Source organism: Solea senegalensis, linkage group LG1 (assembly GCF_019176455.1).
Source record: "Solea senegalensis isolate Sse05_10M linkage group LG1, IFAPA_SoseM_1, whole genome shotgun sequence".
In the NCBI taxonomy this organism is placed as follows: domain Eukaryota; kingdom Metazoa; phylum Chordata; class Actinopteri; order Pleuronectiformes; family Soleidae; genus Solea; species Solea senegalensis.
The window spans coordinates 4,045,339-4,071,100 of NC_058021.1; the positions used below are offsets into that span (position 1 = coordinate 4,045,339).

A 25,762-nucleotide genomic window follows, 5' to 3' on the forward strand; every position below is an offset into this window, starting at 1 on the left:
TTATTCTTCATTCAAGTTGGAAAAAAATGAGTGAAACCGCCCTTTAATTCAGTACATTTTTTTAATTTTAAATCATTTAAATGGTGATTATTTATTTATGATTTAAATGACATTTAAAGCCATGCTTAATTCTGCAGTATTGTCGTATTAACGCCGTGTTGCTGACAACTGAGTCCATCTTTAAACTTCGCTCACCCCTCACTCAGGAAACGGGGACTCTGACTCTTCTTCGGGGGCTCAAACACTGAGGATGAGCGACTCACCTTAGACTCGAGGCTTAGGCCTGGTTCACGCTGGCTGCGTTTGCAGAGCGCTAATCTGTTGTTTCTCACAGCTGCACGTCCTGCGTGGAGTTCAGTGGCTGTTGCTGGTCTCTGAAACAGGAGGAAGCTTATTTCAGGCCCAGTTCTTTGGACATAAATTCTTAGATAAATTCTGCAAACGAACAACTAGAACAAGAGAACGCGATAATTATGTGAAACTGAAATGCTATAATTTATTTACATGTACAAATGAAAATGGTGTATATCGCCGAGCAAATGACACACAACGAGCAGTTATTTTTTGGACTTCTCTCACAAAATCCACACAGGACTGAGACAGAAAACGCACAAGTTTGTTTCTGCAACGTTGTCCGCAATTAGCCCATTGACTCCCAGAGAAGCTGAGCTTCCGTGGAAGCGACGATTGCGCCACATTTATCCATAAACCAGCTATTCTGTGTCGTGTCTTGTGTTGTGTCTCTCAGTCCTGGTCCTGGGGACAACAAGACCCTGCCATAGAGAACAGTGGAAGCTGAGCTTCAAGTGGTTTTAATCACGTAAGACGATCTGTCATCCCCGTTAAACGGCGGATTCTGAATGAACTCGCGACACGCTTGGTACTGAGATGTAAATACGACACAGTACATAATATTTGACAACACTTTAGAGGAAGCTAAGCTTCCCTTGCTGTCTTGGAGGAGTTTGCTTTGGAAAATCATGAAAATAGTCTTTGAAATACTCAACCCAAACTAAATATTGGGAGTATTGAGCAAGACGCTGGACTTGTCAGCTCTTCAAATATTTCCCAATAATTTATTCAGGGGAAATAAAATGCTTGAGTGATTTTGCTTTCCAGCGGGTACATGACGGGTGACGTACCATATGTGACAGGGTCATTATTCATTTCACTGGCTATTGATTATTGTTTGGAAGACTTCTGGCTGCAGTGTGGCTGCTCTCATCAGTTCCTACACACACACACACACACACACGTGACCTACTCATCCCTATTACGTTTGAATACATTTGAGTAAGAAGTGCTTCTGCATGTGTTTCACGGGGCCATTTTTGTTATGTAACAGCAATCCTCACTTGTGTTACATCATGCCGTCACAAGCCTGCTCCTCTGGTACAACTCACACCTCATGCCTAAAATAAAGCTGTTAGTGGAGCCGTCCGTCCCTCCTCAGACAGCGACTCCTCGTGTTTCGGGAATTGAGACCGAGGATCAAACGAACCCCAAACAACTCCGAGTGCAGTGAAAAATCTGTCAGGCTGCGTCGCTTTACGTGACCACAAAAGTGTTTTGCAGCTATCTGTTTTCCCTTTTTCCGTCCAATCACCTTGAGCCATGTCCATCTCTCCCCCCCCGAGACGAGGCTGTGCGATGCAGGGGAACAAAGCTGCAAAGTCTTTATTAAGACAGAGACAGCCATACAGAGGAAAGCAGGGAGACAGACAGCAATCACACAGCACAAACCCCACAGAGGTCAAAGACATCACAGAAACAAGACGTTATTTCGTTGCATTTCATCATTATCATCCATCTCCATCGCTTGTGCTCCCTCTCGCTCTTTCATGGCTGAATTTCTCATTGATGACAAAGCCATTTATGTCTCTGTCTCTTATGTCCCCACACGCTCCTCTTCATCCTCCCCCTTTCTCCTCCCTCCACCCATCTCTCGCTGTCTCTCCCTTACTCTGCTTGCTATTTATGTTTCCTCTGTTATTTTTTCTTCTCTCATCTCTCATTCTCAATTTGCATCTCCTCTCTTGGTCTGCCTTTGCTTACATTTATGCTACCCCCCTCTCCACCTCCCTCTCTTCTCACCTTGCCTTCCATCCTTTTCTCTCACCTCTTTCCTTCTCCCTCTATCCTTCCTTCTTTCTGGATCCCATGCACCGTCTTTCTCACTCTCGTCCTTCCTCTCCCACTGTTCCTCACCCTCCTTCCTACACTGTGTAGTCTTTCCCACCACGTCTCTGTCTGTTCTCTCTCCAAGCTTATTTGTTCTCTGCTCTTTTGATTCACCCTCACTTTTTCCGACACATCTTCACCTTTGCCGCACGTGTGTCGTCTCCCTTCAAGTCTCACATCCACCACACCCATGCCATGCTACTCTTTCATCCACCTTTCTACTGTCTCCCCCCCTTGTCTCTCCTTCCCCTCGTCACATTATTCAATCAATTCAACGTGACCTTCTTCCTTTTCTTCTCTCATCACCACATCACTTTCCCAATCCATTTCTCTCCTTGTGTTTTCCTCCCCCCCACCACCACACTCTCCTTCCTCTTTCAAACAAGTGCATCTACTTTCTCTCAACTTTTTAACCCTCCTTCTTTTTTCCTCCCTAATGGAAACATGTATTGAGTCTAGTAGACAGATATGACAGCTAATGAAATAATAATAATAATAATAATAATAATAACAGCATACAGTATAGAAAGATAAATGACTTAAAGTTATAAATATTACAACACAAGAATGAGCCTATAATTACTGTATAAATGAAATCATTTTAAGAAGCTTACCTTATGAGACTTTAAATAATTGATCAGACGGATTATGTGCACGTTTCTAATTATTAATGTTCGCCGTCTTCCTCCCGCAGCACTCAGAGATAACCGCATCCAGCTGCACCACTCCACATCCACCGAGCTCTCCATCACCATCAGCGACGTGCAGTTGTCCGACGAGGGCGAGTACACCTGCTCCATCTTCACGATGCCCGTGCGCACGGCCAGAGCCACCGTCACTGTACTAGGTGGGTCTCACACACACACACACACACACACACACACACACATACAACTTCTTTCACACCACATGAAAATGTGCGAACGATGTGTTTCTGTCTGTTTTCTTCTGAAAAGAACAACAAGAACACACTAAGCTACAAATCTGCCTTTAAAAGGTACAGTGTGTAAAATTTAGCAACATGTTTTGATGATGTCACATGTTGGAGCTGACTTTCCCCTCGCCTCGCCTCACCCTTTCATTCCAAGGGATTGGAATGGAATCCCTACTAAAAGTTTGTTCGTTGTAAGCTATTGTTAAAACACGTTTGGCCAAAATGGCGAATTCTTTAGCGCTGACCCCGCTCCTGATTTAAATATGCAAGGCTGATTTTATTGTAATGAAAAACAATTCATAAATACCGGGTTCAGACTTCTAGCCAAGATTTTATTTTATCGAAATGGTAATGGCGAGAGCGCAGCGAGCTTTTGAAAATTTAAGGTGAGAAATGGCCATTCTAAGCTGAATATTGTTCGTTTTACACCATATTTGTATACATATATATATATATATATATATGTTGCCCGTGGGAATTTGATACACACACACAGGACACAAAAACTGGGGTTAAATAGCGTTACTCAATGCAATGGACCAGTCGTCCAAATCAATAACCCAAAGAATCGGAGGGACTTCACCACGTGTTTGAGCTTTCTTCACTCAGCACCGAAGTTAGCTGCTAATCGCGGTTGTCGCATACTGTAGTGTGTTCACATTCGTTTGAATGAAGCAAGTGTCCGTTACCCACTTGTAAGATCTCCGGCACGCATTCACAGAGGGGAAAAAAACCACAACAACCCAGAATGCACTTCGCGGCAAAACCCTAACTGGGCTCAATGCTGCCACCCTGTGACCAAAAAGTGTCTGTGTTTTACAAAAAGAGTACATGGAGAAAGAGAACACAATAAACAAAGAACACATAAAAACAAGAACTTCTGGGTTTATTTACCACCCGGCTACATTTATATATATATAATATATAATAATATTATCTATACCATCTATAAATAACACTCTTTACTGGGAGGTGACGTGCGGCATTACGGCGCAGTGATCGAGTTGAGAACGGGGCGACGCATGCTTCCAAAGTTGTTTACGCCGGTGAAATTGATTCCCTTCAGCAAGCGGCAGTCCAGACGGCCCGCTCTTCCGTGGTTAATGTACGCTAATGTCATGATTAGTTCTTGGAATCTAATGGAAGGGTTTCCATGGGCTTGGCAGTTGCTATGCAGTGACTCACATCGGAGCGCCCGTCACTCTGATGGGAGATGTTACGTGATCTGCCATTATTACACGTAACACACTGCAAATTGTTGCGTAACGGGCCGTTACGGTACCACGCGTTGATTATTTTATTGTTAAAACAATTCCAGCTAGATTTTACTCACTGGACCTTTTATCTGTTCTGTAACCTTTCAACCGCGTTTCCTATCTGCGTTTGGAGCAAGATTGCTCGGCGTGACCTTTTCCTCAGATTTTCTCCTCCTGTCTCGACCTTCCCTAAAATACTACCCTTTGTTCTCTGACTGAGGACAGACAGCCTCGTCTTCATTGTGTTTGTGCGCAGGCATCTCCTTTCAACTGATTGATGGCTTTAAAAATCAGCTCGACTGCAGTCGATCTTAATTTGTCGCCTAAACCTGTGGGATTGTGACAAATTTCAACGGCTGAGTTGAAGCTTTGGACGATTGTTTTTTTTTTTTTTGGTTTTCTTATTTTCTCCTCGGCTATCATCTTGTTTATACCATTTTACAAAAATGTCTGTTCATCTGTCATTTTCAGATGGCACACAAATCACACAGTAGTACAAGTCTGAAATTGCGTCACCTTGCGTGCACCCGTGCGTTTTGCTCTCGGCGCACAATGAAGTTTGACCCTTTAGCTGTTTTTGAGCTGCTTGCTGGCAATTTAAAATAATTTCTCCTCCTCCGTATGAAATCATCTTTGCCATTGCAGAGGTCAGTCGTCTAATCAGAAGTATAGATTGAGTGAGAGGAGAAAATGAGAAAGAAAACAAAGGGGACAGTCGCCAGTCGTGACAAAACACCACTAATGAGCTGCTGAGCTCAGGAGAGCTGAGGATGCAGTCGAAGGTGCAAACCTTAAAAAAACGGTGCATCCACACGTCGGATCAAATCCGATTGTGATCGCACAACACTTGTACCAGCCATGACAACAGAGAAACAGACCATGAAAAACAGACACGCAAAGTTGCATATGCAGTAAATTATTTACAAGCCGAGGAGGAGGCAGACGTTCTTTCTAACACGGAGCTTTTGGACAACTCAGACTTAACACTCTGTGAATTTGACGGGTTATACCAACACAGTGAATAACCCCATTTGAATAAAAACATATTTTAATACAGGGTCCAGTTGTTCTGACAGTATGCAAATGCCACCGGCAGACAGGCTACCAAAACAGAGGCCTGGATGTAGCCAATTCCAATTGTTCCAAATGTACAGTTTGTCGACTTCTCCTTGATTTGTAATGTCAGTAAACATGTCTGTGAGGAGTGCGCCCCGAGTGCTCATGCGGCACGGATCTGTGCCGCAGGCGCACCAGTGATACATTGACATCCCGGGGGTTTGTGTTTATCGGTCACATATTCAGGCTTTTATACTGCACGTGTTGTTGAGTCAAAGTTATGATTCATTTTATGTTGCGTTTTTAGTAGCGATATAAAGCAGTGATAGTCACAGTTATCACTACTTTATATCACTACTAGAAATGCGATATAAAGTAGTGATAGCGGCGCAGAAGTCACAACATAGACTGTTTTTTTTTATTTTGTTTTTGTTCATAAAAACGAGCCGGGCCAACTTTGAACAAATTCTCACAAAAAAAGTTCACAAATTCAATCCGATTTTAAACATTTGGAGTACTTTTTGCGTTTTAACATTGTCATGGGATAAAGCAGCCTAAATAAAGCCTCTGTCTTCTTCAATGTAAATTATTGTCCAGCAGGAGCCTGGTTGCCGGTGACATCAGTCTCCCTTTCACATTGTGCTTGACATATTTGTTACCTGCCCGTATTTGAGCAACACAAATGACTAAATCATTTATCAATAAATCATAGATTATCTGAGGTAGAATGTGGGAAATCACTTAGCAGGTAGATGGAGGCCAATTTATCGGTTGGTCTATCAATCGTGACAATTATTCTTCTAAGTAATTGGCTTATTATTAATTATTATTGTTAATAATAGTGATTATTAACACAGTTTTGTTCTCTTTCTTATTTAAAATGTAGAAATCTACATATATATAGCCAAAATATCAATATCGGCCATAAAACCCCACATATCGGCTGACCTCTATTAGATAGCATTCATTATTTACATGTACACCCATTTCTTCTAAGCAGATAACGTGTGACGCATGGCCCGACTCTTTCTCACTATCTCTGTTTTAAGCCTGGCTGGTGACACATAAAGATGAGAGTTCTGAACTGTTAGTGTCGGTGTTCCAAGGATTGTTTTTTTTTGTATCAGTCAAGATAACAGAAGCTGCACATCGGCGTGCATCCCAAAACACGTAACCTAACATCAGTGTGTTCTTTTGAACAGTTCTCCTCTGTACCGCAGCCTCTCGGTGTCCTCATCTTTCCTTCCCTGCTCGTATGTGTGTGCTGTGTAGTGCAGATGCTGCAGCTGTCACTGATGTTTTTCTGTGCATATACATAAAGCGGCTCTTTGTGAGTGTCAGGCGTCGTGCTCAGTCTGGGGGGGGAAATGATGGCGCTGTGCGGTCCGGACATGTCACAAGTTTGTGTTTGCTGTTGTAGGAAAACGACACTGCAGTAGCTGGGGATGGAACAAACCATAAATGTCACGCTTTGGTCACTTTTTGTGATGTTGAGACAGTGAAAGAGTTCGTGAATAGTTGGTGACGTCCTCACACTGACTGTGTAACTTTAGCTTTTGTCTCTTTGCAGAGAGCTGGTAATAGTGTTTGACTAAAGTATGTCCGTGACAGGATTTTCTCGGAGCAGGCTGGATAAGCAAATCATGACAAAGCTCAGATGGTTTGGCTCCTGCGTGTTTGCTAACCTTCTGAATTTTTTTTGTCCACTGCAGAAAATGGTTAGTAGGTCCTTGGCTTTATACTGAATTGACTGATACATCTTTTAACCTCTTGAACCCTCGTAGGGTCATGTGGAAGTATGGTCGTAAAAAAGCCTCATAACTAAGTGTCTTGTGACAGACGACGTCATATTTGTGAGACAACTTGGAATTGAAGCGGGAGAAACGAGTAGAAAGGGAAACTATTGCCCCTTTTCCACCACATGTACTTTCCTTATTTACCCTTTATTTTGAAAAACCTCGGCACGTTTCCAAAATTATAACTGGGGAAAAATCTTTTCCCTTGACCCCAACAGGGACAGATTACCAGGAACTCAATGGGGCGGGGCTGTGTGCTGAAGAACGCTGGTCATTGGTGGAACACAGATTGCAGCAGTTTCAGCGATTCGGACTCTCCCTGGTCATTTGAACGTTGCTTTAAATGTGTTTGGTGTGGCGACATTTATTTCTTGCATCTTCTCATATCTTTGTGGGCTGATCGTTTGCCAAGTGGCTTATTTTATGACTCACATTCACCGGCGTGTAGGTCGCCACCACAGTCTGGCAAATGTCTGCGTCTTACTTGTAGTTTGTCTGTCACCTTTTCTCCTTGCTCATTTTGGGAAAGCGGAGTGCTTCCGCGAGTCGGATTTGAGAGACGCTGGAGCGTGTACAATCACAACAATCTCATCCATGCATCCGTGCTACTTTCTCAGTCTCCACTAACACCAGCGTCTGTCTTTCTGCTTTACTAGATCTGTAAATGTAGCGGGTGACGTGCAATGAATGATGAATCTTTATCCACAGTCCACGACAGCATATTGTGAAAAAGACAACACCATGACGTCCCTATGTTTAATTATCAGCTACAGTGGATCATGATGCTGTTTCGGTTTGATCCGGACAGTTGCTCATAGTGTTCACCCTTCTGGAAATGTCATGACCTCATGTGACCTCATGTGACCTCATGTGACCTGTGTGGAGAATAACTGGCTCCACTCGTCTTCTTTGAGATGGATGTTATTGCCTCCACGTGGTGCTTCCCATCCCCAGCAGCCGGACATAAATTGTGGTCACCCTGTCAGTGGAGAGCGGGCTGCGTTTATTGATCCGATATCGGGGCTAATCGGCTTTACCACACAAACAGTATTTGTGCTGTTCGTTTTGACTCGTCGAGTTGTTGCTATTCCTCGACGTCGGGCAATTTGGCTCTCTTTCATGGATGTCACTTCAAGACGAGAACAAAACACTGTGCTTGGCAGTAATGCAATGTACCGACTAATGGCCAAACAACCGCAGTGGAGAATTATACTGTACAATACATGGGAGAGACAGTGACGAGCGCATTTACGGGCGACGCTTTGAAGCATCCAGAGCCACCTTTAAATAGCGGCGCGATGAAAAGTGACTCATTGTTTGTCCTGACCACGAACAAGCGACATTCTTATTTGTTCAACAAAATTAACTCTTATCACCTACATTTGCATATTATCTGATACAGCCAAGAGGAAGCTTTTATTGGGAGCTTGTTTATGGTCGCGGCGAGGACTTGTCTCAGTTTTTCCGATGCAAATACATGGCGCACATGCCAGCAAATTAAAATTGGATTGGAACACTGAGCAGCAGCAGCAGCAGCAGCAGCAGCCGCAGGTTTTCGGCCCAACTCTCCTGGGTGGAAAATGCACTTTGTGAAAACAAGAGAGGCTTAAATTTTGAGATTTGGGGTAGAGTATGTTGGCTTATGTTTACCAAATGGCTGTTACAGTATATCTGAAAGGCCACTGTTTTGCTTCCCTCAAAATTTGTGTTGTTTTTTTGTCCGCCGACAGCTGAGGAGCCCTCCTTGAATACATCATTTTGTCAATATTTATTCAAATGTTTTGGCAGCGCTGCCAAGTGTGTCAGAAAGAATGAAATGTAGGTCCTCTGGACAGCGGCATAAGCGGCGCGCATAAAATGTTAATGTGATATTTGTGTGTGTGTGTGAGCGGAGGGGAGCATTGTGTTTGCTGCAGCGCGGGTGGAGATGGAGGTCTCCTTTAGCTGTTCAAATTCAAATTACCGCGAGAAACACTCCGCCTTTCTTCATCATTTCGCCGTGATTGTGATTTGAGCAGCGTCCGATTTGCTGTAATTGACGGATGTGACACTGTATTTTGTGTCCGATAAATATTTCATGACCCCTGAGAGGCAGCCCAAGCATTAAAAATGTATGGTGAAGTGTCTAAAATGCACAGACCCCTGTGGGAAAATCGGCCGTAGATATTGAGTTCTTGCAGGGCAGCATTAATGTGTGTGTGTGTGTGTGTGTGTGTGTGGGGTTGTTTTGACATGTGCCATGTAACACGTACACAAACACACACACACGAGCACTGAGTGCGGTCACTTTTAAGAATGTAAAAAGTGTGTCTCCTGAGCTATGATGAATATATAATAGCTTTATGAGCCTCGCTCATTCTCCGTGTAGAGGACGGGGTCTCGACATAGGCGTCTTCAGCCGGCTCTACTGTACACGTGCAGTATTATCCCCATTAATATTCAATGCTGCTTTACTGCCAGAGAGCTTCCGCTCACACAGTCCACTACATCAAACAGTGCTACATTAAAAATTGACCGCATTTTTATTTTTTTGATCTACACCATGGCTAGTTCATGGGCACTTCCGGAGGTGTCCATTTGTCTTCGTCTTTCTTTGGGGAGTGGACAGATTTGACGAGATAACTTGCTCTTAACCTTTCTCCATTGGTCCTCAAACCCCTCTCCTGTTTTATTCTTTGTCGTCTAATGTGAACCACAAAAAAAAAACCATAAATCAATGCTACATGCGGTTTATGTCGTTTCAAACTCAAACATCGAGCAGTTAGCATGTGTAACTTGGAGGGTCAACGCCGTACAGTATTTCACACGAGCATGTAAACGGTATTGGTTCCGCCCATTCATTTCATGTGGATGTTTTGTTTCACCGAGGCTGGAGGTCAGAGGATGAAAGACAACGTTTCCCTCAACTGTGTAAAAGCACATTACTCTGAACGTTGTGGTTCATGTAAGAGCATGGACAGCGAACCATGAGAAAGGGATGTGGATTGGTTGGGTTGGTCAAAATATCGATTCGGTGATACATCAGTATATCAATATTTTTAATTGATGAATTAAGGTGCTCTAAAGTAACCTGGGCGGGAAGTTATGATAGCGGAGAAATCTGCGTTAAGAGATGCTCGATCCACGTTCAATACTTCCACTTCATGCACGTTGCTCTTTATGTTGAGAATAAATAAAGCAATTATGTCCTTTTTTTGATTATGATTATCACAGACTTGTATGGTGATATTGTCGGTATCGTTGACCTTGTATCATGTATGGTATCGTCTGGGAATCTGTTTAATGAACATAATATTATAGTCTTAACTCCTTTGGCAGTTTTATTTGCACAGATATAGTGTTGAATACAGATAGATGAAAAACACCATCTTTTATACTTTAAGAAGCGTTTTAAAGTCGGTCAGATTAGCCTGATCACTGGAGGAAGGTTTAAGGATAAGAGATGAATTTACGCAGGTACTCTTAAACTTGGCATGAGGCTGTTAAAATGTATTACACGGTGTGAAAGTGACTGGAAAACAATATCCAAAACAATCAAGAGAACAGCATCTAAGTCTGTTTTCATAGCCAACGTTCCCACCTTCCTTAACGTTTATGTTATATTTCAAGATAGTTTTTTATTTTATTTTTAATCATAAAAACATAATGATGGAAACCCGTGTTTTTGTTCATGTGTGTGATGAGATGTTTGAATTAGTTATTTGCTGCCGTAAACACAGGGGAACATCCTGTCTGGATACTGCAGGTCCGCGCAACATCATTAATCCACACGCTGATTCCAGATGATGTCACCAGCACCCATTTATTACCATACACTGGGAGAAAGTGGAGACTCGTCCATCTTTACCCACAATCTATGCTTTTAATAGGAACAATAAGTAAAGTGACAGCCGCATTTTGAGCTATAGGGAAGGCCTCAGTAAATTTGGTTGTAAAGTGTGTTAGACAGACACATTAAATGATCCTGATGCTCGTGCATAAAAACAAAACACAGGCTGTTCTTCAGGTGAATGAGAATGTCAAGTGAGGACGTGACCGGACTGTGTCAACAGGAACGGCTCATCGGCAATTACACAGAGAGGGATATTATTGGAGGGTTGCGGTGCAGCAACCTCTCATTACATTAATGAATGCACATTTGTGAGTTCAGCGGTGCATAAAGCCATAGGCACTCAACTGCAGAGATGTGGGGAAGAAGTGAAATGACCAGATGAGTCATCTCTCGCCATACTCTCAATAAGACGCATGTGCGGATTACGGCATGAGAATGCTACAGGCTTGTGCTTGTTTGACCCCTGCGGTGATGGGATCTGGTGGCGCTGTTATGCTGTGAGCTTTGCTGGCAGAGGGGCGGCTCCAGCTGTCTCCTCAAAGGGAGTCGATACAAACCTTTTCTGATTGGTCACCTTTATGCTAAACTGAAACAGCACATTAAGACCCAGTGTCGGTGGCGATTGCTCAGCAAGAGGAGCTCAGCTTCCTCTAAGATGTGGTCAAACATGTTCTCTATGGGACGGCACAGAATACGTAGTTTGTGGCAAAAGCGTCACTTCCATGGAAGCTCAGCTTCCCAGCGAGTATGGGTTAACCCTAACCCAGGTGGCGTGGGTGAGTGGGTGCGGATGCTGGGGTCCGCATAGAGCATTAGAGGAACTTTCTGAAAGGCGGAACCAGTTTTTGATTGACAGCCGTGCAGAAACACGACAGCGGAGCCTCAGTCATGTGTGGATTTTGTGAGGGGAAGTCTGCAGACAAATAGCTGGTCCTTGTGTGTTATAGACACTGTAAATAAAAACATTTCGGTTGCATAATTATCGCATTTCCTTGTGCTAGTTTTTCGTTTGCGTAGAAAAAGGTAGAGAGCTTGCAGAGGCACACGCACACAATTTAAATGACGCTGAGTGGTCGCCAGGATTGACAAAATAAGGAATTGCAAAAAAAGTGCATCTTGGGACAATACAGCTGCCCATTAAAATGTATTACTCATTGTGTTGAAATGAGTGATAATAAGAGGAAATGCCCCTTTCTGTGTGTGTTTCCATCCCCTGCTGGAAATCGAATATATTGCAAATCAGTTCAACAACATAAGCAGTAGGTGGTGTCACTAAACAATAGGAGGGCACAACTTGATGATGTAAATTAAAGGTTTGTCCTTAATCTTTTGCCTTTACCTTTTATCCACAAATAAATCAGTTTTCCATGTTGGTTTAAACGCTGTATTTCTGTGTAAATATCCTTCCATCACTGTGACCACTTTCCTCCATGATGGCAGGATATGTGGTAGGTGGCAGACTAAGCGTTAATTATTGAGCAGAATGACAGTAAACTCCGCCAAAACACTTGGCGACGAGCGCTGCCCCACAGAGGCTCCAGATGGAGTTTGTTAAGGAAAGTTACATTTTTGTCCTCTCTTGCCTTTGACCGTGATGGTCAAAGTGGACACTGAAATATTTGGCTCGCGTGGATCACATTCTTCCACTCGCCTTGTCCACACTTGGTCAGGAAGATGAATTGTGAATTGTTTTGGGGGTTTTTTTTCTGCCTGGCGACATTCTGGTGTTTCCCTTTGCGGTTTTAAATCTGACCCTTGTCTCAGGTCAACCTTCTCTCCCTCTGAGCTGATCCTGCAAACAAAACACCCAAGGCTCCAGTGTCCTCGTCCATAAAAAAGGCCGCTTGTTCTGACTGAGTCCCAGTTTGGCTTTTAGCTAATGGGTTCTGAGAACTGACTTCAATAATCTCGGCAAACTATAATTTACTTGACATTTTCAAGTGACCTGAAGGACTGAGAGTGAACAGTCAAAAAAGATTCACAAGGGAAATTGAGAAATAGAGATAGTATAGAGGTTGATTTTTAAAGGATAGCACATTTTGGTGAAATACTCGGATTGACTGCATGCATGTCCTTCTGGGACAGAGCTGTTAGTTCAAATGTGTCCTCTGTGGAGGACATTTGTAAACCTGAATATCTCCCACCCACTGCATACTTCCTGTATGAACTCCATGATACCAAATGTGAAGGGGTGGGGCTTTGGTCACAATATCTTTTATGTTTTTATATTTTTAATCTATCTTTTTTTTTTTTAAATCATATTCCGTTGCCTTTATCTTCCGCTTCTCTTAACTACTGTTGCGTCTCCACGTCTTTCTAAAAGCATGGTTAGCGTTTCAGTTATTTTTAATTGACCCTTAAAGGCATGTGTGCTGCATTAAGGCCGACCATTATGCAGTGGATTAATAAAAGACAAGATTATACACAGATTACCTGTTCTGCTGTTGCATTTTCCAATCATGAGTTTAGGAGATTAGCAATGATTGTGCTAATGAATGACTGTGGAACAGACCATATTCCACTGAAGATGCACACATGATTGTTGTAGTCAATTCAGTTTCTTTATGTGTGTCATTTTAAAATTCAATATTTATTTGATCCCACGTGCCCATTAACTAGTTGGAGACTGAGAATCTGAGTTAAAATGTGTTTCATGGTCTATGATTATTTATTTTTTGAACGGGTGAATATCTTGATTAATCATCAGCTTCTTCTGTTCTATTAAAAAAACACAAAAGGATATAGCGTTTACTATTATATGAGGAAAAGGTTAGCACATTTTGGAAGCTGCAACCAGTGAATCTTTACAATTTTTATTAGCAATATACCTTAAATTGTTAAGTGACATAATAATAATTAACTGACAACATAAAAAAATCATTCTATGTGGCGTCCTGCTGTCATAATGACTTTTCCTTGCATCATTTGCAAGACTAGAAGATTAATATCCTTAGTTTCTGGTTTGCTGCTGCTACTATTACAATGTGATTCATTTCAGGCACAAAAAATAGAACTAAGCGTCCAAAAGTGGGGACACAGTTCTGCTTTTGCTTCAGAGACAAAACATTACTCAATATTTGCACAGACTTAAGTGGTCACTTGTCAGCAAACACAAATGTGCCCCTTGGATTTGATGTGGGGTTGCAGCAGGCTTGGTGCTTATGGAAGGTCAGTGCAAACAGAAGCTTGAGGAAATTTGAAAACATTGTGCAAAGACTGTGAATAATTGTCGTCGGCCAACCCCTACAAGCCTGCATCATTGTTTGTTTTTAATACTTTTCCATGCATCAGGGACTCTGTGATATTGAGGATACTGTGTCAAATCATGCTGTTAACACAGAATTCTTCCCCAGTTTGACACGCCGCGACTTTGCTGGCCATACGCAGTATTTCCGGCTACAAGGTGGAGCCTTTGGCGTAAAAACTTATGTCTTCTCCTTGATCTTTATGTCTCTAAATCTCTCCTCAGGTGTGCCCGGTAAACCTCAGATGTCAGGCTTTGAGAAAGCAGTGCCAGAGGGCAGCAAAGTCACCCTCACCTGCACCAGCACCGGCAGCAAACCCCCCGCCAGGTTGATCTGGTACCGTGGAGACCAGGAGCTGGAGGGTGAGCTATACAGGAAGTGTGTGTGTGTGTGTGTGTGGAGTCAGGTTATATGTTGGACATTGCTGAATGTGCATGTGTGGTGAGGAAGTGCATGGTTGTGGTTGTGTGCGTGTAATTGCAAGGACACGGGAATGCAGGGATATGCGAGTGTGAATGTTTACAGACGTGCAAATTTGCCTCACGTGTCGGTTTTCTCTGTGTATGACAACGTAGGTTGTGTGTGTGTGTGTGTGTGTGTGCGATCATGCTGCATGTGTTTGTGTCCTTGCCAGTTGCCACATTGCCTGCTGTCTCTCTGTGTGACCCAAACCTGTGCCCGCATACGCGTATGTGCGAGTGTGAGATCACGCTGTTAGCGTGCGTGCCTTTGTGTCACATTCTTCCATCATCATGGGCCGGATCCTGCAAACATACAGCACAGTATGCCCACGGTTGTGTTGTATTTCGGGTGAGTTGGGTCAGTCTGTTCCCACGAGCGTGTGCCTGTGTCATCTGTTGAGCGTCAACCTATCTGCAACGGGGGTGACACAGCAGCGGGCGAGAGATAGCTTGGATCGGATCTAGGCGGGGATAACGACAGAATCCGGCAATAAAAGACAGGGCGGAGGAGAGGATGAAGAGATGTGGTCTAACACTGGAACAGAGATAGAGGGAGCTTTGCATGAGGTCAGAGCCGCTGGTCTTCTCTCACTGATAAACAGGAGAAATGAGCAGGGCAGAGAAAGTGAGTGCAGAGAGGATGTCATGAGAGGACAAATTAAGCAGCTTTGTTCCTCACAGATAAACTGAAAGCCAAGGACACAAATGGCAGCCTCTGAGTCACAGCAGTGGAACTCGCAGTGGTGCTGTTTCTCTGAATTACCACCATGTTTTCTGTAAACCCACCTGCTTCTTATTGCCTCATCAGTCAAGAGGTTTTCTGTTTTGCTTTACCAAGCAGAACAGACAGGTTGGAAGTGTTGTTTCTGTTGCCCTTTCGCTCTTTCCACCGCCTGCCTTCACGAGAAACTCTTCACGTTACGTCTGCGCAGCGACTGTAAGCGATCGCTGTCTGTCGGCAAAACTCTTCTGCCAAAAATCCCATTCTGTGTAAACTGCGGTGTTGAGACTGTTGGATCTTCTGTTAGCGGTCCTTTCTACAGCAATTATACTAATATAATGTGAACGTGTGATAATGATTTATTGATGCACAAATGCTGCACTCGGGCTTTGTTATGCAAAAAAAATAGCCCACAGCCCATCTTGTGTCCTGATGCCTTGGCAGTGTTAGTGTTATAATTATGGATTGAAATAAATCGAAAGAATGGACCAAAGCTACAAAGAGGAGGAATATGGGAGAGCTGCCCATCTGAGGATGGATTAACTTTTTGTCACAGCCGAGCTTAAAAAAAATAAATAAAAAATAAAATAAAAATGGGAGACTGCAGGAAAGAGGAGTTTCATTTTAGAGACATCGCATTTTTGTATTTTCCCTTGGAGAGGAAAAAAAAAAAAGTGTTTTCCCTTTATATTTATTTGCATTATATCTATGGCTGTCACGCTGAAGGAATTTCCCCTGCGGTGATATAGAATGGCTAAAAAATGCAGCGTGCTGTGTTATTTCATAGGAAGGCAGAGACCTTACAATGTTACAGAGAGGAAGAAAGACCCAGCAGTTCACAAATAGTAAGTAGAGTATCTCATCTCTGGCATACACACCAAGTGAGAGCAGGAGAGACAGAGACTATTGCTGGGGGAGCTTTGCTGCTAAGCTAGGCTAACCAGCAGCGAGTCACTCAGTGCATATACATGCATGTTAAAAGTCGGACTGAGACGATCATTTTTTTTCTTAATATCACGTAAACGCGTAGTCTAAACTAAAATCGAGCTAGTCTTAGTCGGACTAACGTACCTGGATAATGCGATTTATATTCTATAAGTCTGCGTTCTTGGTGGACTTGGTGACGACATATAGACGTCTTTCTTTGGACAACACAGCATCTAACTTGTATCGCGGTTGACGTGCACAGCAGGTGCCAAACATATAAGTTGTCCGGTTAGCCTGTCTTAGCTCGATTAAACTGTGCGTGTAAATGTACTGCGTGAGATGTCGCTAACAGAGGGTGGACACGGTGGTGTAGTGGTTAGCACTCTCGCCTTGCAGGGAGAAGACCTGGGTTCGAGCCCCGGTTGGAACAAGGGCCTTTCAGCACCAGCCACTAGTGCAGATGCCACTGTTTCTGTCTTAACCACTGTGAATACAATGTGAGGTCATTTACCATCAAATGCATTCATGACAGTTTCTTGCCTTCCACCGAGAATAGCTTGTCACTATCTAGATGTTTCATTGGGGTTGTCGTGACAACCGTAATTATATTTCTATTTGACATATCTGCACCTCAGACCATAAGTGTAAGTGTGACACTGCACTCACATGTACCCACTGCTATAAACACTCAGTGGTGTTTCTGACTCTCGGATCCGGACTACGGGGAGAGCGGCCTTGTCCGAAAGCTCCGTTTGCACAGTGTACCGCGAGCGTCTGTGCTTGTTCTGCTACTTTGTTAAAGCTGAACATTCTGGTTTTAACGTCTTCCACATGCGGCACATGAAAAGTGAAGCAACAGTTCCATAATGCGGTGCGGAGACGCGTGATGCGATCTCATTCAGAGTAAATGAGCAGCGCTTCACTTTGAAGCCTTCGGTGCATACGTGTGAGTGCAGCTTTGAGGATGAATGGCTCGCTGTGTGTTCATGTTGGCGCTGTGATAAACTGGTGACCTGCTCAGGATGCTCCTCGCCACTCACCCAGTGTCAGCTGTGATTTGGCTCCGACTCACCCGCCCACCAGCCGCACCGCCCTCAAAGGATAAGCAGTATAGATTAAAGATAGACGGACATCTGCAGCTCATGATTTACATGCAGCATCAGTGCATTCCGGGGCCTTTACTGACAGCAGGGTGTCCTTTATGTACCAAGATCCAAAGCCTAAAGTGAGCTGCATGGGCGTGTTATTGCACATCCAAATTTTTACGCAGGAAACCAAAGATTATATCCTGTCACAGAGTTGCACTTTCTTCTTTTCAGTGCAACTACGGCATGAAGTGGGCTAGAATGATCCCACATGGACAGACACCTTTGATAAATAAGGAAATAAATGATAAATATGCAGTAATTGACACTGGACGCTGGACGATGCACTTGATGCAGGGCAACTTGATCTTCCATAAGGACTCCTTCTGTCTGGTCATGTTTGCGGAATATTGCGGAATAGATGCTTGATCAATTTGATCGACGACAGTAAACATCTTTAGTGACAGTGACATTGTTTATTTGTTTTTGGTTTTTTTGTAATTTGGATGCCCTGCCCCTTTAAAGGCTGGACCCAGGGGTAAAATAGAGACAGAGTGAGAGATATTTGAAGGATATCAAGTCAAGAGTGAAGGATGGTGTGTTCGAGGCCTCGCCCATCCGTCCCGACATCGCTGAAGACCGATCAGTCACTGTCGGAGCAGCACACTCTGACACACACACACACCCACCCTTGTACAGCATTCTTAATGAGGACACACACACACACACCCTAACCTCAACCATTAACCCAATCCTAATTCTAACCATAACCACGTGTTAACCATCAAAAAGCCCTTCAAAGTTGTGAGGATTCCACGCAAGGTCAAAATGTCCTCGCAGAGATTGTTGTTCAAATCAAAATGTGTCCTCACAGACATCTACAGACACACACACACGTACACAAACAGAGCTACCATTTGAAACACAAACTCGGGTAATGAACAGATGACAATCACGCACTGGCTGTCTCGCAGAGCTCATCTCTGACTAAAAGAGCAGCTCAGGTCAGCGTGCTGTTATTATGCGTCTCGTTCCTGCGGCGCGTGTGTGTGTGTGTGTGTGTGTTGGAAAGATGAGCCCATGGACTGCTGCTCACCACTGCTTCTCTGACAGCTTCACTGACAGTAAATGAAAGAATGAGGGTGTGGGGGGTGCAGAGAGAGAGCGACGCCTTGTTTCGAGACAGTGACAGTGAGGTGCTGCTGAGAAAACAGAGGAAGGGGAGGGAATGGGCTAGTGTGTGTAGAAAAAAACAAAATAGAGCGACTGAGGTATAAAGAGAGAGCGATGGAGGCTGCAAAGAGTCGACAGAAGAGGCTGAAAGTTAAAAAAAAAGAAGAAGAAGAAGCGAGGCAGCTGTGTGGTTCGACGGGAGCTCCGTTTCGGAGGATGAAGGGAACGGGGGACCACTTTGAAAGAATTAGAAAGAAGAGGGGAGGAAATGTAGAGAGAAATATGGAAGGAGGATTTGGAGAGATGAGGGAAGACGGAGAGAAAGAGAGAGCGAGTGCCTGGAAAGGGAGTGGTAATTGAGAAGAATGAAAGGCTAAGATCTTTGAGGACTGTATTAGTTGTACTGTGTGAAAGGGCTATGGATCATTTAGTGACATCGATGTATTGTATTGGGGATAATAGGGATTTATGGTGGCACTTAAGAGCACACCAGCTGAATACGAGCCCAAATTGTCATAATGCAGGACGCGGGGCGGACGGCGGACGGTAAATGGGCATGCGTGTCCCTGCGGAGACGAGGAACGCTCCGGTCTTCTGCCGAACATAACGCTCCTTCACGAGTGAAAGTCCGCATTCAGACGAGAGTGTGAAAAGTATTACTGCTAATATCCCACAACAGCTCCTCTGAGGATTCTTTTTTTGTTATTAAATACATTTGTCGTATAACGCCGGAGCCTTGAGGTCGCAGCGAGGATGCTTTGAGATGTAAATGATGTTTGTGTTGGGTTTTAGGATCAAGAGGATTCGTGTTTACAGGGGAAACAATCTGGTTTATTCATTTACAGCCCTCCTAAAAACAAATATGAACAAATGGAAGGCACACTCAGGCACAACCACAGCTTACTGGGAAATGGAAGTATTCTAGCGCTGTAATGTAATTGTCACGAGTGCTTAATCTGAAAAATGTTTGTGGTGAATGTCGATCTCAAGTTCCCAACGCTCTTGAAATTGTTTAGTTGAAGCAACATTCCAGCACCAAGGCTTAAATATTTGGAAGCAAAAAGTAAAATAATAATAGATTAATAAATATGAATTCATACAAAACAGGAATACAAAACCAAAATGACATTTTGCTGTGATAGAAAAGAAGAAAAAGAGTCCACTCTTCACGTCTATAGTGTTGTGAAGAAAAGTGTCACAGTAACACAGGAGAGACAACAGATGCGTGATCCGATAAAACAACAAATACATTCCCTCTGAATAACACGACCTCTTATACGCTCACATCGCTGGCAGTAATCTGGTTTTAGCTTAAAAGTGATGACTGTTTTGATTATTTTTCACCTTTATCCGGGGGCTTTTGCTGAGTGTGCGCGCAGCAGTGCGAAGCCACGCATCTCACATTTCTCTGATGCCAAGAAGAAACTTTTCCGCGACTGAGCTGCTCAGGGTCAAAGATGTTGAATATTGAGGAGGAGTTTGATTTGCTCTCTCAGTTTGTTTTCTCCTATTGGTCCAAGTTGTCTTTTTTTTTTGTGTTGTCGCACAGAAACCGATTATTTTCCCTCTCAATGATTCTGATGAGTTTTACTCTTGCATTAAAGCTGGGGTAGGCAGCAGGATCACCAGGGATTATGGCTGATGTTTCCATTCAGGCACAGTGGGCATGTGTGTGCCGGTGTCAACAGGAAACAGATTCTCTCCTCTGCAGTTGTTGTTGTTGTTGTTTTTTTTGTTGTTTTTTTGGCATATACCACTAATGAGAACGGCAACAAGGAGAAAGTGGAAGTGGAAGTAAACTTTAACGGAGCTTTGCGCTCGCGGCCGGCAGTCGAGTTGTGATAAGAATCCAAATTATGCAAATTCCAAGATCCCTGGCTCACCAAGTTCCCAAGGACAGTCATTGTCCAGATCAATAAGAGTGGACGCCATGGACGAAGCAAACTGGCATATTTTCATCTTAACCTGTGTCATCACATTTTGGTCCTTGAATTTGAGGAACGTGGTCCTGGAAAGTCCTTGAAAAGTTCTTGAATTTCATGCCGACCTGTGAGAAGTGTGGGAACCATGGGTTTAGGGAATGAGGGGCTCTGTCCTGGCGCCTCCCACATTGACTTGCTGACTCTTTAGACCAGGGGTGTCAAACTCATTTTTGTTCAGGGGCCACAGAGAGCACAATTTGATCTCAAGGGGGCCGGACCAGTAAAAATAGTAAAATAATAGCATAATAACCTATGAACAACAAGAACTCCTTTGTTTTTTCTCCTTTGTTTTACATTTAATGAAGGATAATTTTACAAAACATGAAATTTCTTGAGAAATATACGTGCAATTCTAACAATATCATGCCTAAATTTACTATTTACACAGCACACTGGATCTATAAAGGCACAAACATTTAGTCACGGGTATCTGGAGCATTTGACATTACGTTTAGATTAGTGTGAAATTTTAACAAATTCATCCTGTGGGCCGATTGGACCCTCTGGCGGGCCGGTTCTGGCCCCCGGGCCGTATGTTTGACACCCATGCTGTAGACTCATGGGGTTTTGGAAGAGTTGTTCATGGTACTGGAATTACACACCTTTTCCTGTCTGAACTGCGACTGTGATTGGTCAATGTCTCCAGTCGTTTCATTTACATCACACTGAAATGATTCCATGAAATAATTGATGATACTGATATCACAAACTCAAGTACGCAAACTATGAAGCTGTTAACACACACATTTCAAGCTATTTCAATCACACAATTCACCTACTGTGTAACAAATATTCTTCTCGCATGAAAAATAAATGAACAGCCCACAACATGACTCAGCTAAAATGCTGTTGCTGCTTATTTATTTACATTTTTTACAGCCTGTGCATAGCGACACATGCAATGTATAGGTTTATTGTCGATGTTACATTTTCATCTGTCAAAAATGCTCCTTACGCCAACTTTAAATTATAGTTTAGTTCATAAAAAATCTCATATTGCAACACAATTCATCATAGAAAACTGATTTTTAAGGATATTTGTTAGTTTGAAATGTGTCAGACTGTGTCAGACGGAGTCTGTGCTCCGGTCATGGAGGAATAAATATTTTGAATTCATTGATTTTAGTGATTCAGTTACACTGAAAACAACTGCTTTACAAGTCACGCGTCACTTGTTTGTGTGTGTCGTGTAAAACAAAGTCATGGCAGTTTCATGCAGCGATGACTGTAAGTCCATCCGCCTTCTTTATTTCGAGTTTTATAGAAAAACCGCATTAAATTTTGAGCAGGTGCTGGAGTAAAGTCAAGCTTAATATTTAAAAAAGGGAGATGGCTGCACACTAATTCCGCAATAATATAATTGAATATTAATATTTATCTTGAATGATTCATCAGTCATTAAAACCATAAATGTGATATGTTTTTATAATGAGGGGTTTTTTGTAAACTCTTTGAAACTTTTTTCATATTAATGATGTGGATGTGATAAGGTTATTTAATTATTGATGCTAATAATTAAGAATTAACAAGGATTTGAGATGGTGTAGTTTAGCAGGTTTTAACACTAGTTGCTCAGTAGTTAGAAGCCTGGAAATATCGTGTTTAGTCAACAAATCAAAAACATTTAGTTAAATTACTGTTGTAAAGGAGCAAAATATCCAGAAATATTTGAGCCAATTTCTGAAATTCAACTTCAGCCTATTATTGTTTAATGAATCGGCCGATTATGAAAAGAAGTCGACACATTTTTGTTCATCCATGAATTTACTTTAAAGTAGTTTAGTTGTTTGTTTGTTTGTAGTGTACCACCGGTGGTACACGCACTGCAGTTTGAGAACCATGGACTTGAGCAACATCAGCAACTCCAGTTACTTCCAGTAAATGTTTTTAATCCATTTTGTTAAACAATTTGTCAAATAGGCAAAAGACGAAAGAAAGAAAGAAAGAAAGAAAGACTCTTTAAATCAGCATTTATTTATTTTGTGGACTCACAGGAGCCACAGAAACACTCTGCAGCCCAACACTGACATGTTATCATCTCATAAAGGTGATCCGTGGAACGTGTTACACAGGAAACATGTGCAGCGGACACGGGGCGACGTTAACTCTCATTAATCGCCGTGTTTGTGTCCACTTGATGCGCACAAGTTCACTAACGGCTCCACTATATTGTAATTACCTTGTCTGTAACTTTGTCAATGTGTTGTTGAGCTATTAATTCAAGCCTCTTTGAATACGGGGTAAAAATCAGATTGCCCAAATTGCATTACAAATTGCACTCTCTGCCACCACAGCAGCACCAATGTGTCGCACTTTTGGTTTCTCACAGAAACAAATCCACGTTTCCCCCCCCACAAGAGAATAAACGGGGGCCTTTTCGGAGGGAGAAAACAAAACAACAAACCCTTACATACTGACTCTTTCCCTTTTTGTTTCCCCTTAACAAATGCATGAAGTTCACTGACCCTTTGGGTCTGAATAACTTATGAAAACACAATTGTATTATTTTTCAAAAACACTGTACGGGCGTCCATGGGTAAACAAACAGGATTTCTCCATTCCACAGTCTGGTTCCGGAGATCCATGGTCTTTAATAAAGGATATAGACAGTCTGCGTGTGTGTGTGTGTGTGTGTGTGCGCGTGCAAAGAGAGTTGTAGTTATTGAAATGCACCTGGAAAGTAAACTAATTTTCTCTGTAGGTCAGAGGATTGGTTATGGTAATAAAAAGAGAGATGTCATTAAATTCTGTGGTATTTGGAGAGTTCTGTGGATGAGGAGGAGGAGGAGGAGGAGGAAGAGGCATCTATAATATCAGTGTGTTTGAGTGATGGGAAAAAAGGGGAGTCAGAGGAAAAGATATGTGAATCTGTGTGTGGGCAAACGCATGTCTTCTGCCTCCATCCGTGTCTCCTCTGTGTCGCATGTTATTCATGAGCTTGACCTACATGTGCTGCATGCTCGCATGTGTCACCGGCTCCACACAGGAGAAGGTGACGAGGTTCTGGTCCACTTTCCGAGACTCAGCAGCCACTTTCACGCTCTGACTGCCTGGTTTGATATTCCCTCACAATGGAGCGCAATCTTCGGATGACGGTCTCGCTCACTGTGTTTATGCTTTCATGCGCCGTCCAACTGTAGTGCGGTCGCTGTGGCTCAGGCCCACTTACACTCGCCCTGCAGCTCTCCTTCTTCTTTTTCTTCGTCACGGACTGTCATGACGTCTGCCTGACAACAAAAATATAGACTGAAATATTGTCTCCATTGTCTTTCAGGTCATCTGTGATGAGTTTGGTTCAATAATTGATGATTTATATGTGGCTTCCTTTTTTGCATAATGCAGTTAATGCAGTGGACTGCGTGAAGTGACAATGATTTGATGATGATATCAATGATATCATGCACTGACATAACAGGCAGGGGGCGACAGCAAGGGAAACTCCGAACGTGTCACTAGCTTGTCCAGAATTAGCGTTCGCTTATCACGGACGACGGATCGTCTTACGTGATTTTCATATTCCCGTAGCAGCTGCCACGTTAAAACCACGAGAATAGGTTTTCATCACTCGACTGCGATTGCTTCCACAGAAGCTCGGCTTCTCTGGGAGTCGGTGGAGCAGTGGGCGGGCACGGATGCCGGGCTTCTGCGCGATGATTGGAGGAACTGTCTGAAAGGCTGGACCGGTGTTTGATTGACAGCGTTGCAGAAACAAACACGACAGCTGAGGCTTTTCTGCCCTGTGTGGATTTTGCGAGGGAAGTCTGTAGACAAATAGCTGGTGGTCGTCGTGCATAGACCGTAACACCGGAACAAAGTGGGATGTCCCACGTAGAGTTGTCCTCCTAAATATTTTCATAGATTCTTAATTGATTTATTCTTTGAAGCATGAATATGAATCTATATATCTGTATATATAATTGCTTTAGTGAGTTAAGTACACACAATCTCAGCCATAACGACAATGGTACAGAATTGGCAGGATAATTTATTTCCTGCCAATTCCTTGCTTGCAAAGACCAACTTTTTGTTGGATGCTCCTTTTATATCTGTTACCAGTTAAGATGCTAAAAATTAGCATCTTAAAGGTCATACAAGTACTTGTATAACCTTTTCAGTCTTGACAACCGGCCCAACTTTGTTGTGTGTGTGTTGCAAGTGTCCTGTGCTATGTTTTAAATACAGGAAATACAATTGTTTTGTCAGTACGGAAACTGACAATGACGTCGACGCTCACGTCGTTCGATAGACAACAGACTTTTGTTTTTATTGTGGTGCATTTTCAGAAGGCTTTACCCTTTTTGGTGTGGCCTTTACAGGGAAGTCCTCTAAAGGGATTAACACAGTTAAAAACAACATTGAAAGTACAGTATTTGAGTCATTTGCTGTGAAGTTTTAGAGAGTAGAGTGGATTTTCTTCACTTGCTAAAGAAAAATGTTTGTTTTTTGGGCTTTTTTTTTTATATCGTGTGAAATGGAAACTACATCCACCAAATAATGATGGACTTAGCAACGTTAGATTATCCTCTTTCATGCCTTTGGTGACTGTCGGCATGAAACATCACAGACTGGCCTGGTTAGTAAACATGAGTGTGCTGTGTGCAGTGTTCTGATGTTACATTACAGGGGTTCTGGGTACTGGAGGAAACCCACAGCTCCTGTTCTGTTTACTCTCGCTGCCATTTGGAACCGCGAACACGAGGATCACACGGGCGGCTTTGATGTGGGGTTTTTTCTTTTTCTTTTTTACTTTCCAAGTTTCCATATAAAGTAGAATGAAGCAGCAGGACACAAGAGTGAGAATGTGAAATGTGACTAAAAGAAACTCTTCTGACACTCGAGTTATTTCTGTGTCCCTTTGGAATCATTCAGAGATACACACTTGGAGACGTAGTTATGACCATTATTCATTCATCTGAAGATGGGACACACGGTGGGTGTAGTGGTTAACACTCTTGCCTTTGCAGCAAGAAGACCTGGGTTTGCGACCCGGTCTGAACAAGGGCCTTTCTGCATGAAGTCTGCATGTTCTCCCCGTGTGTGTGTGTGGGGGGGCTTTCTCCGGGTTCTCCGGTTTAGTCCAAAAACATGCAATATGGGGATTAGGTAAAAATTG

General features: G+C 43.0%; 1 protein-coding gene across 1 annotated transcript in view; it reads left to right on the forward strand.

Moving 5' to 3' along the window:
* cadm3 (cell adhesion molecule 3) overlaps window positions 1-25,762 on the forward strand; it is a 111,593-nt gene that overhangs the window by 71,206 nt on the left and 14,625 nt on the right. Inside the window, 2 exon segments of the mRNA XM_044032338.1 lie at window positions 2,876-3,028; window positions 14,525-14,662. Coding sequence (XP_043888273.1) covers window positions 2,876-3,028; window positions 14,525-14,662 — 291 coding nt within the window.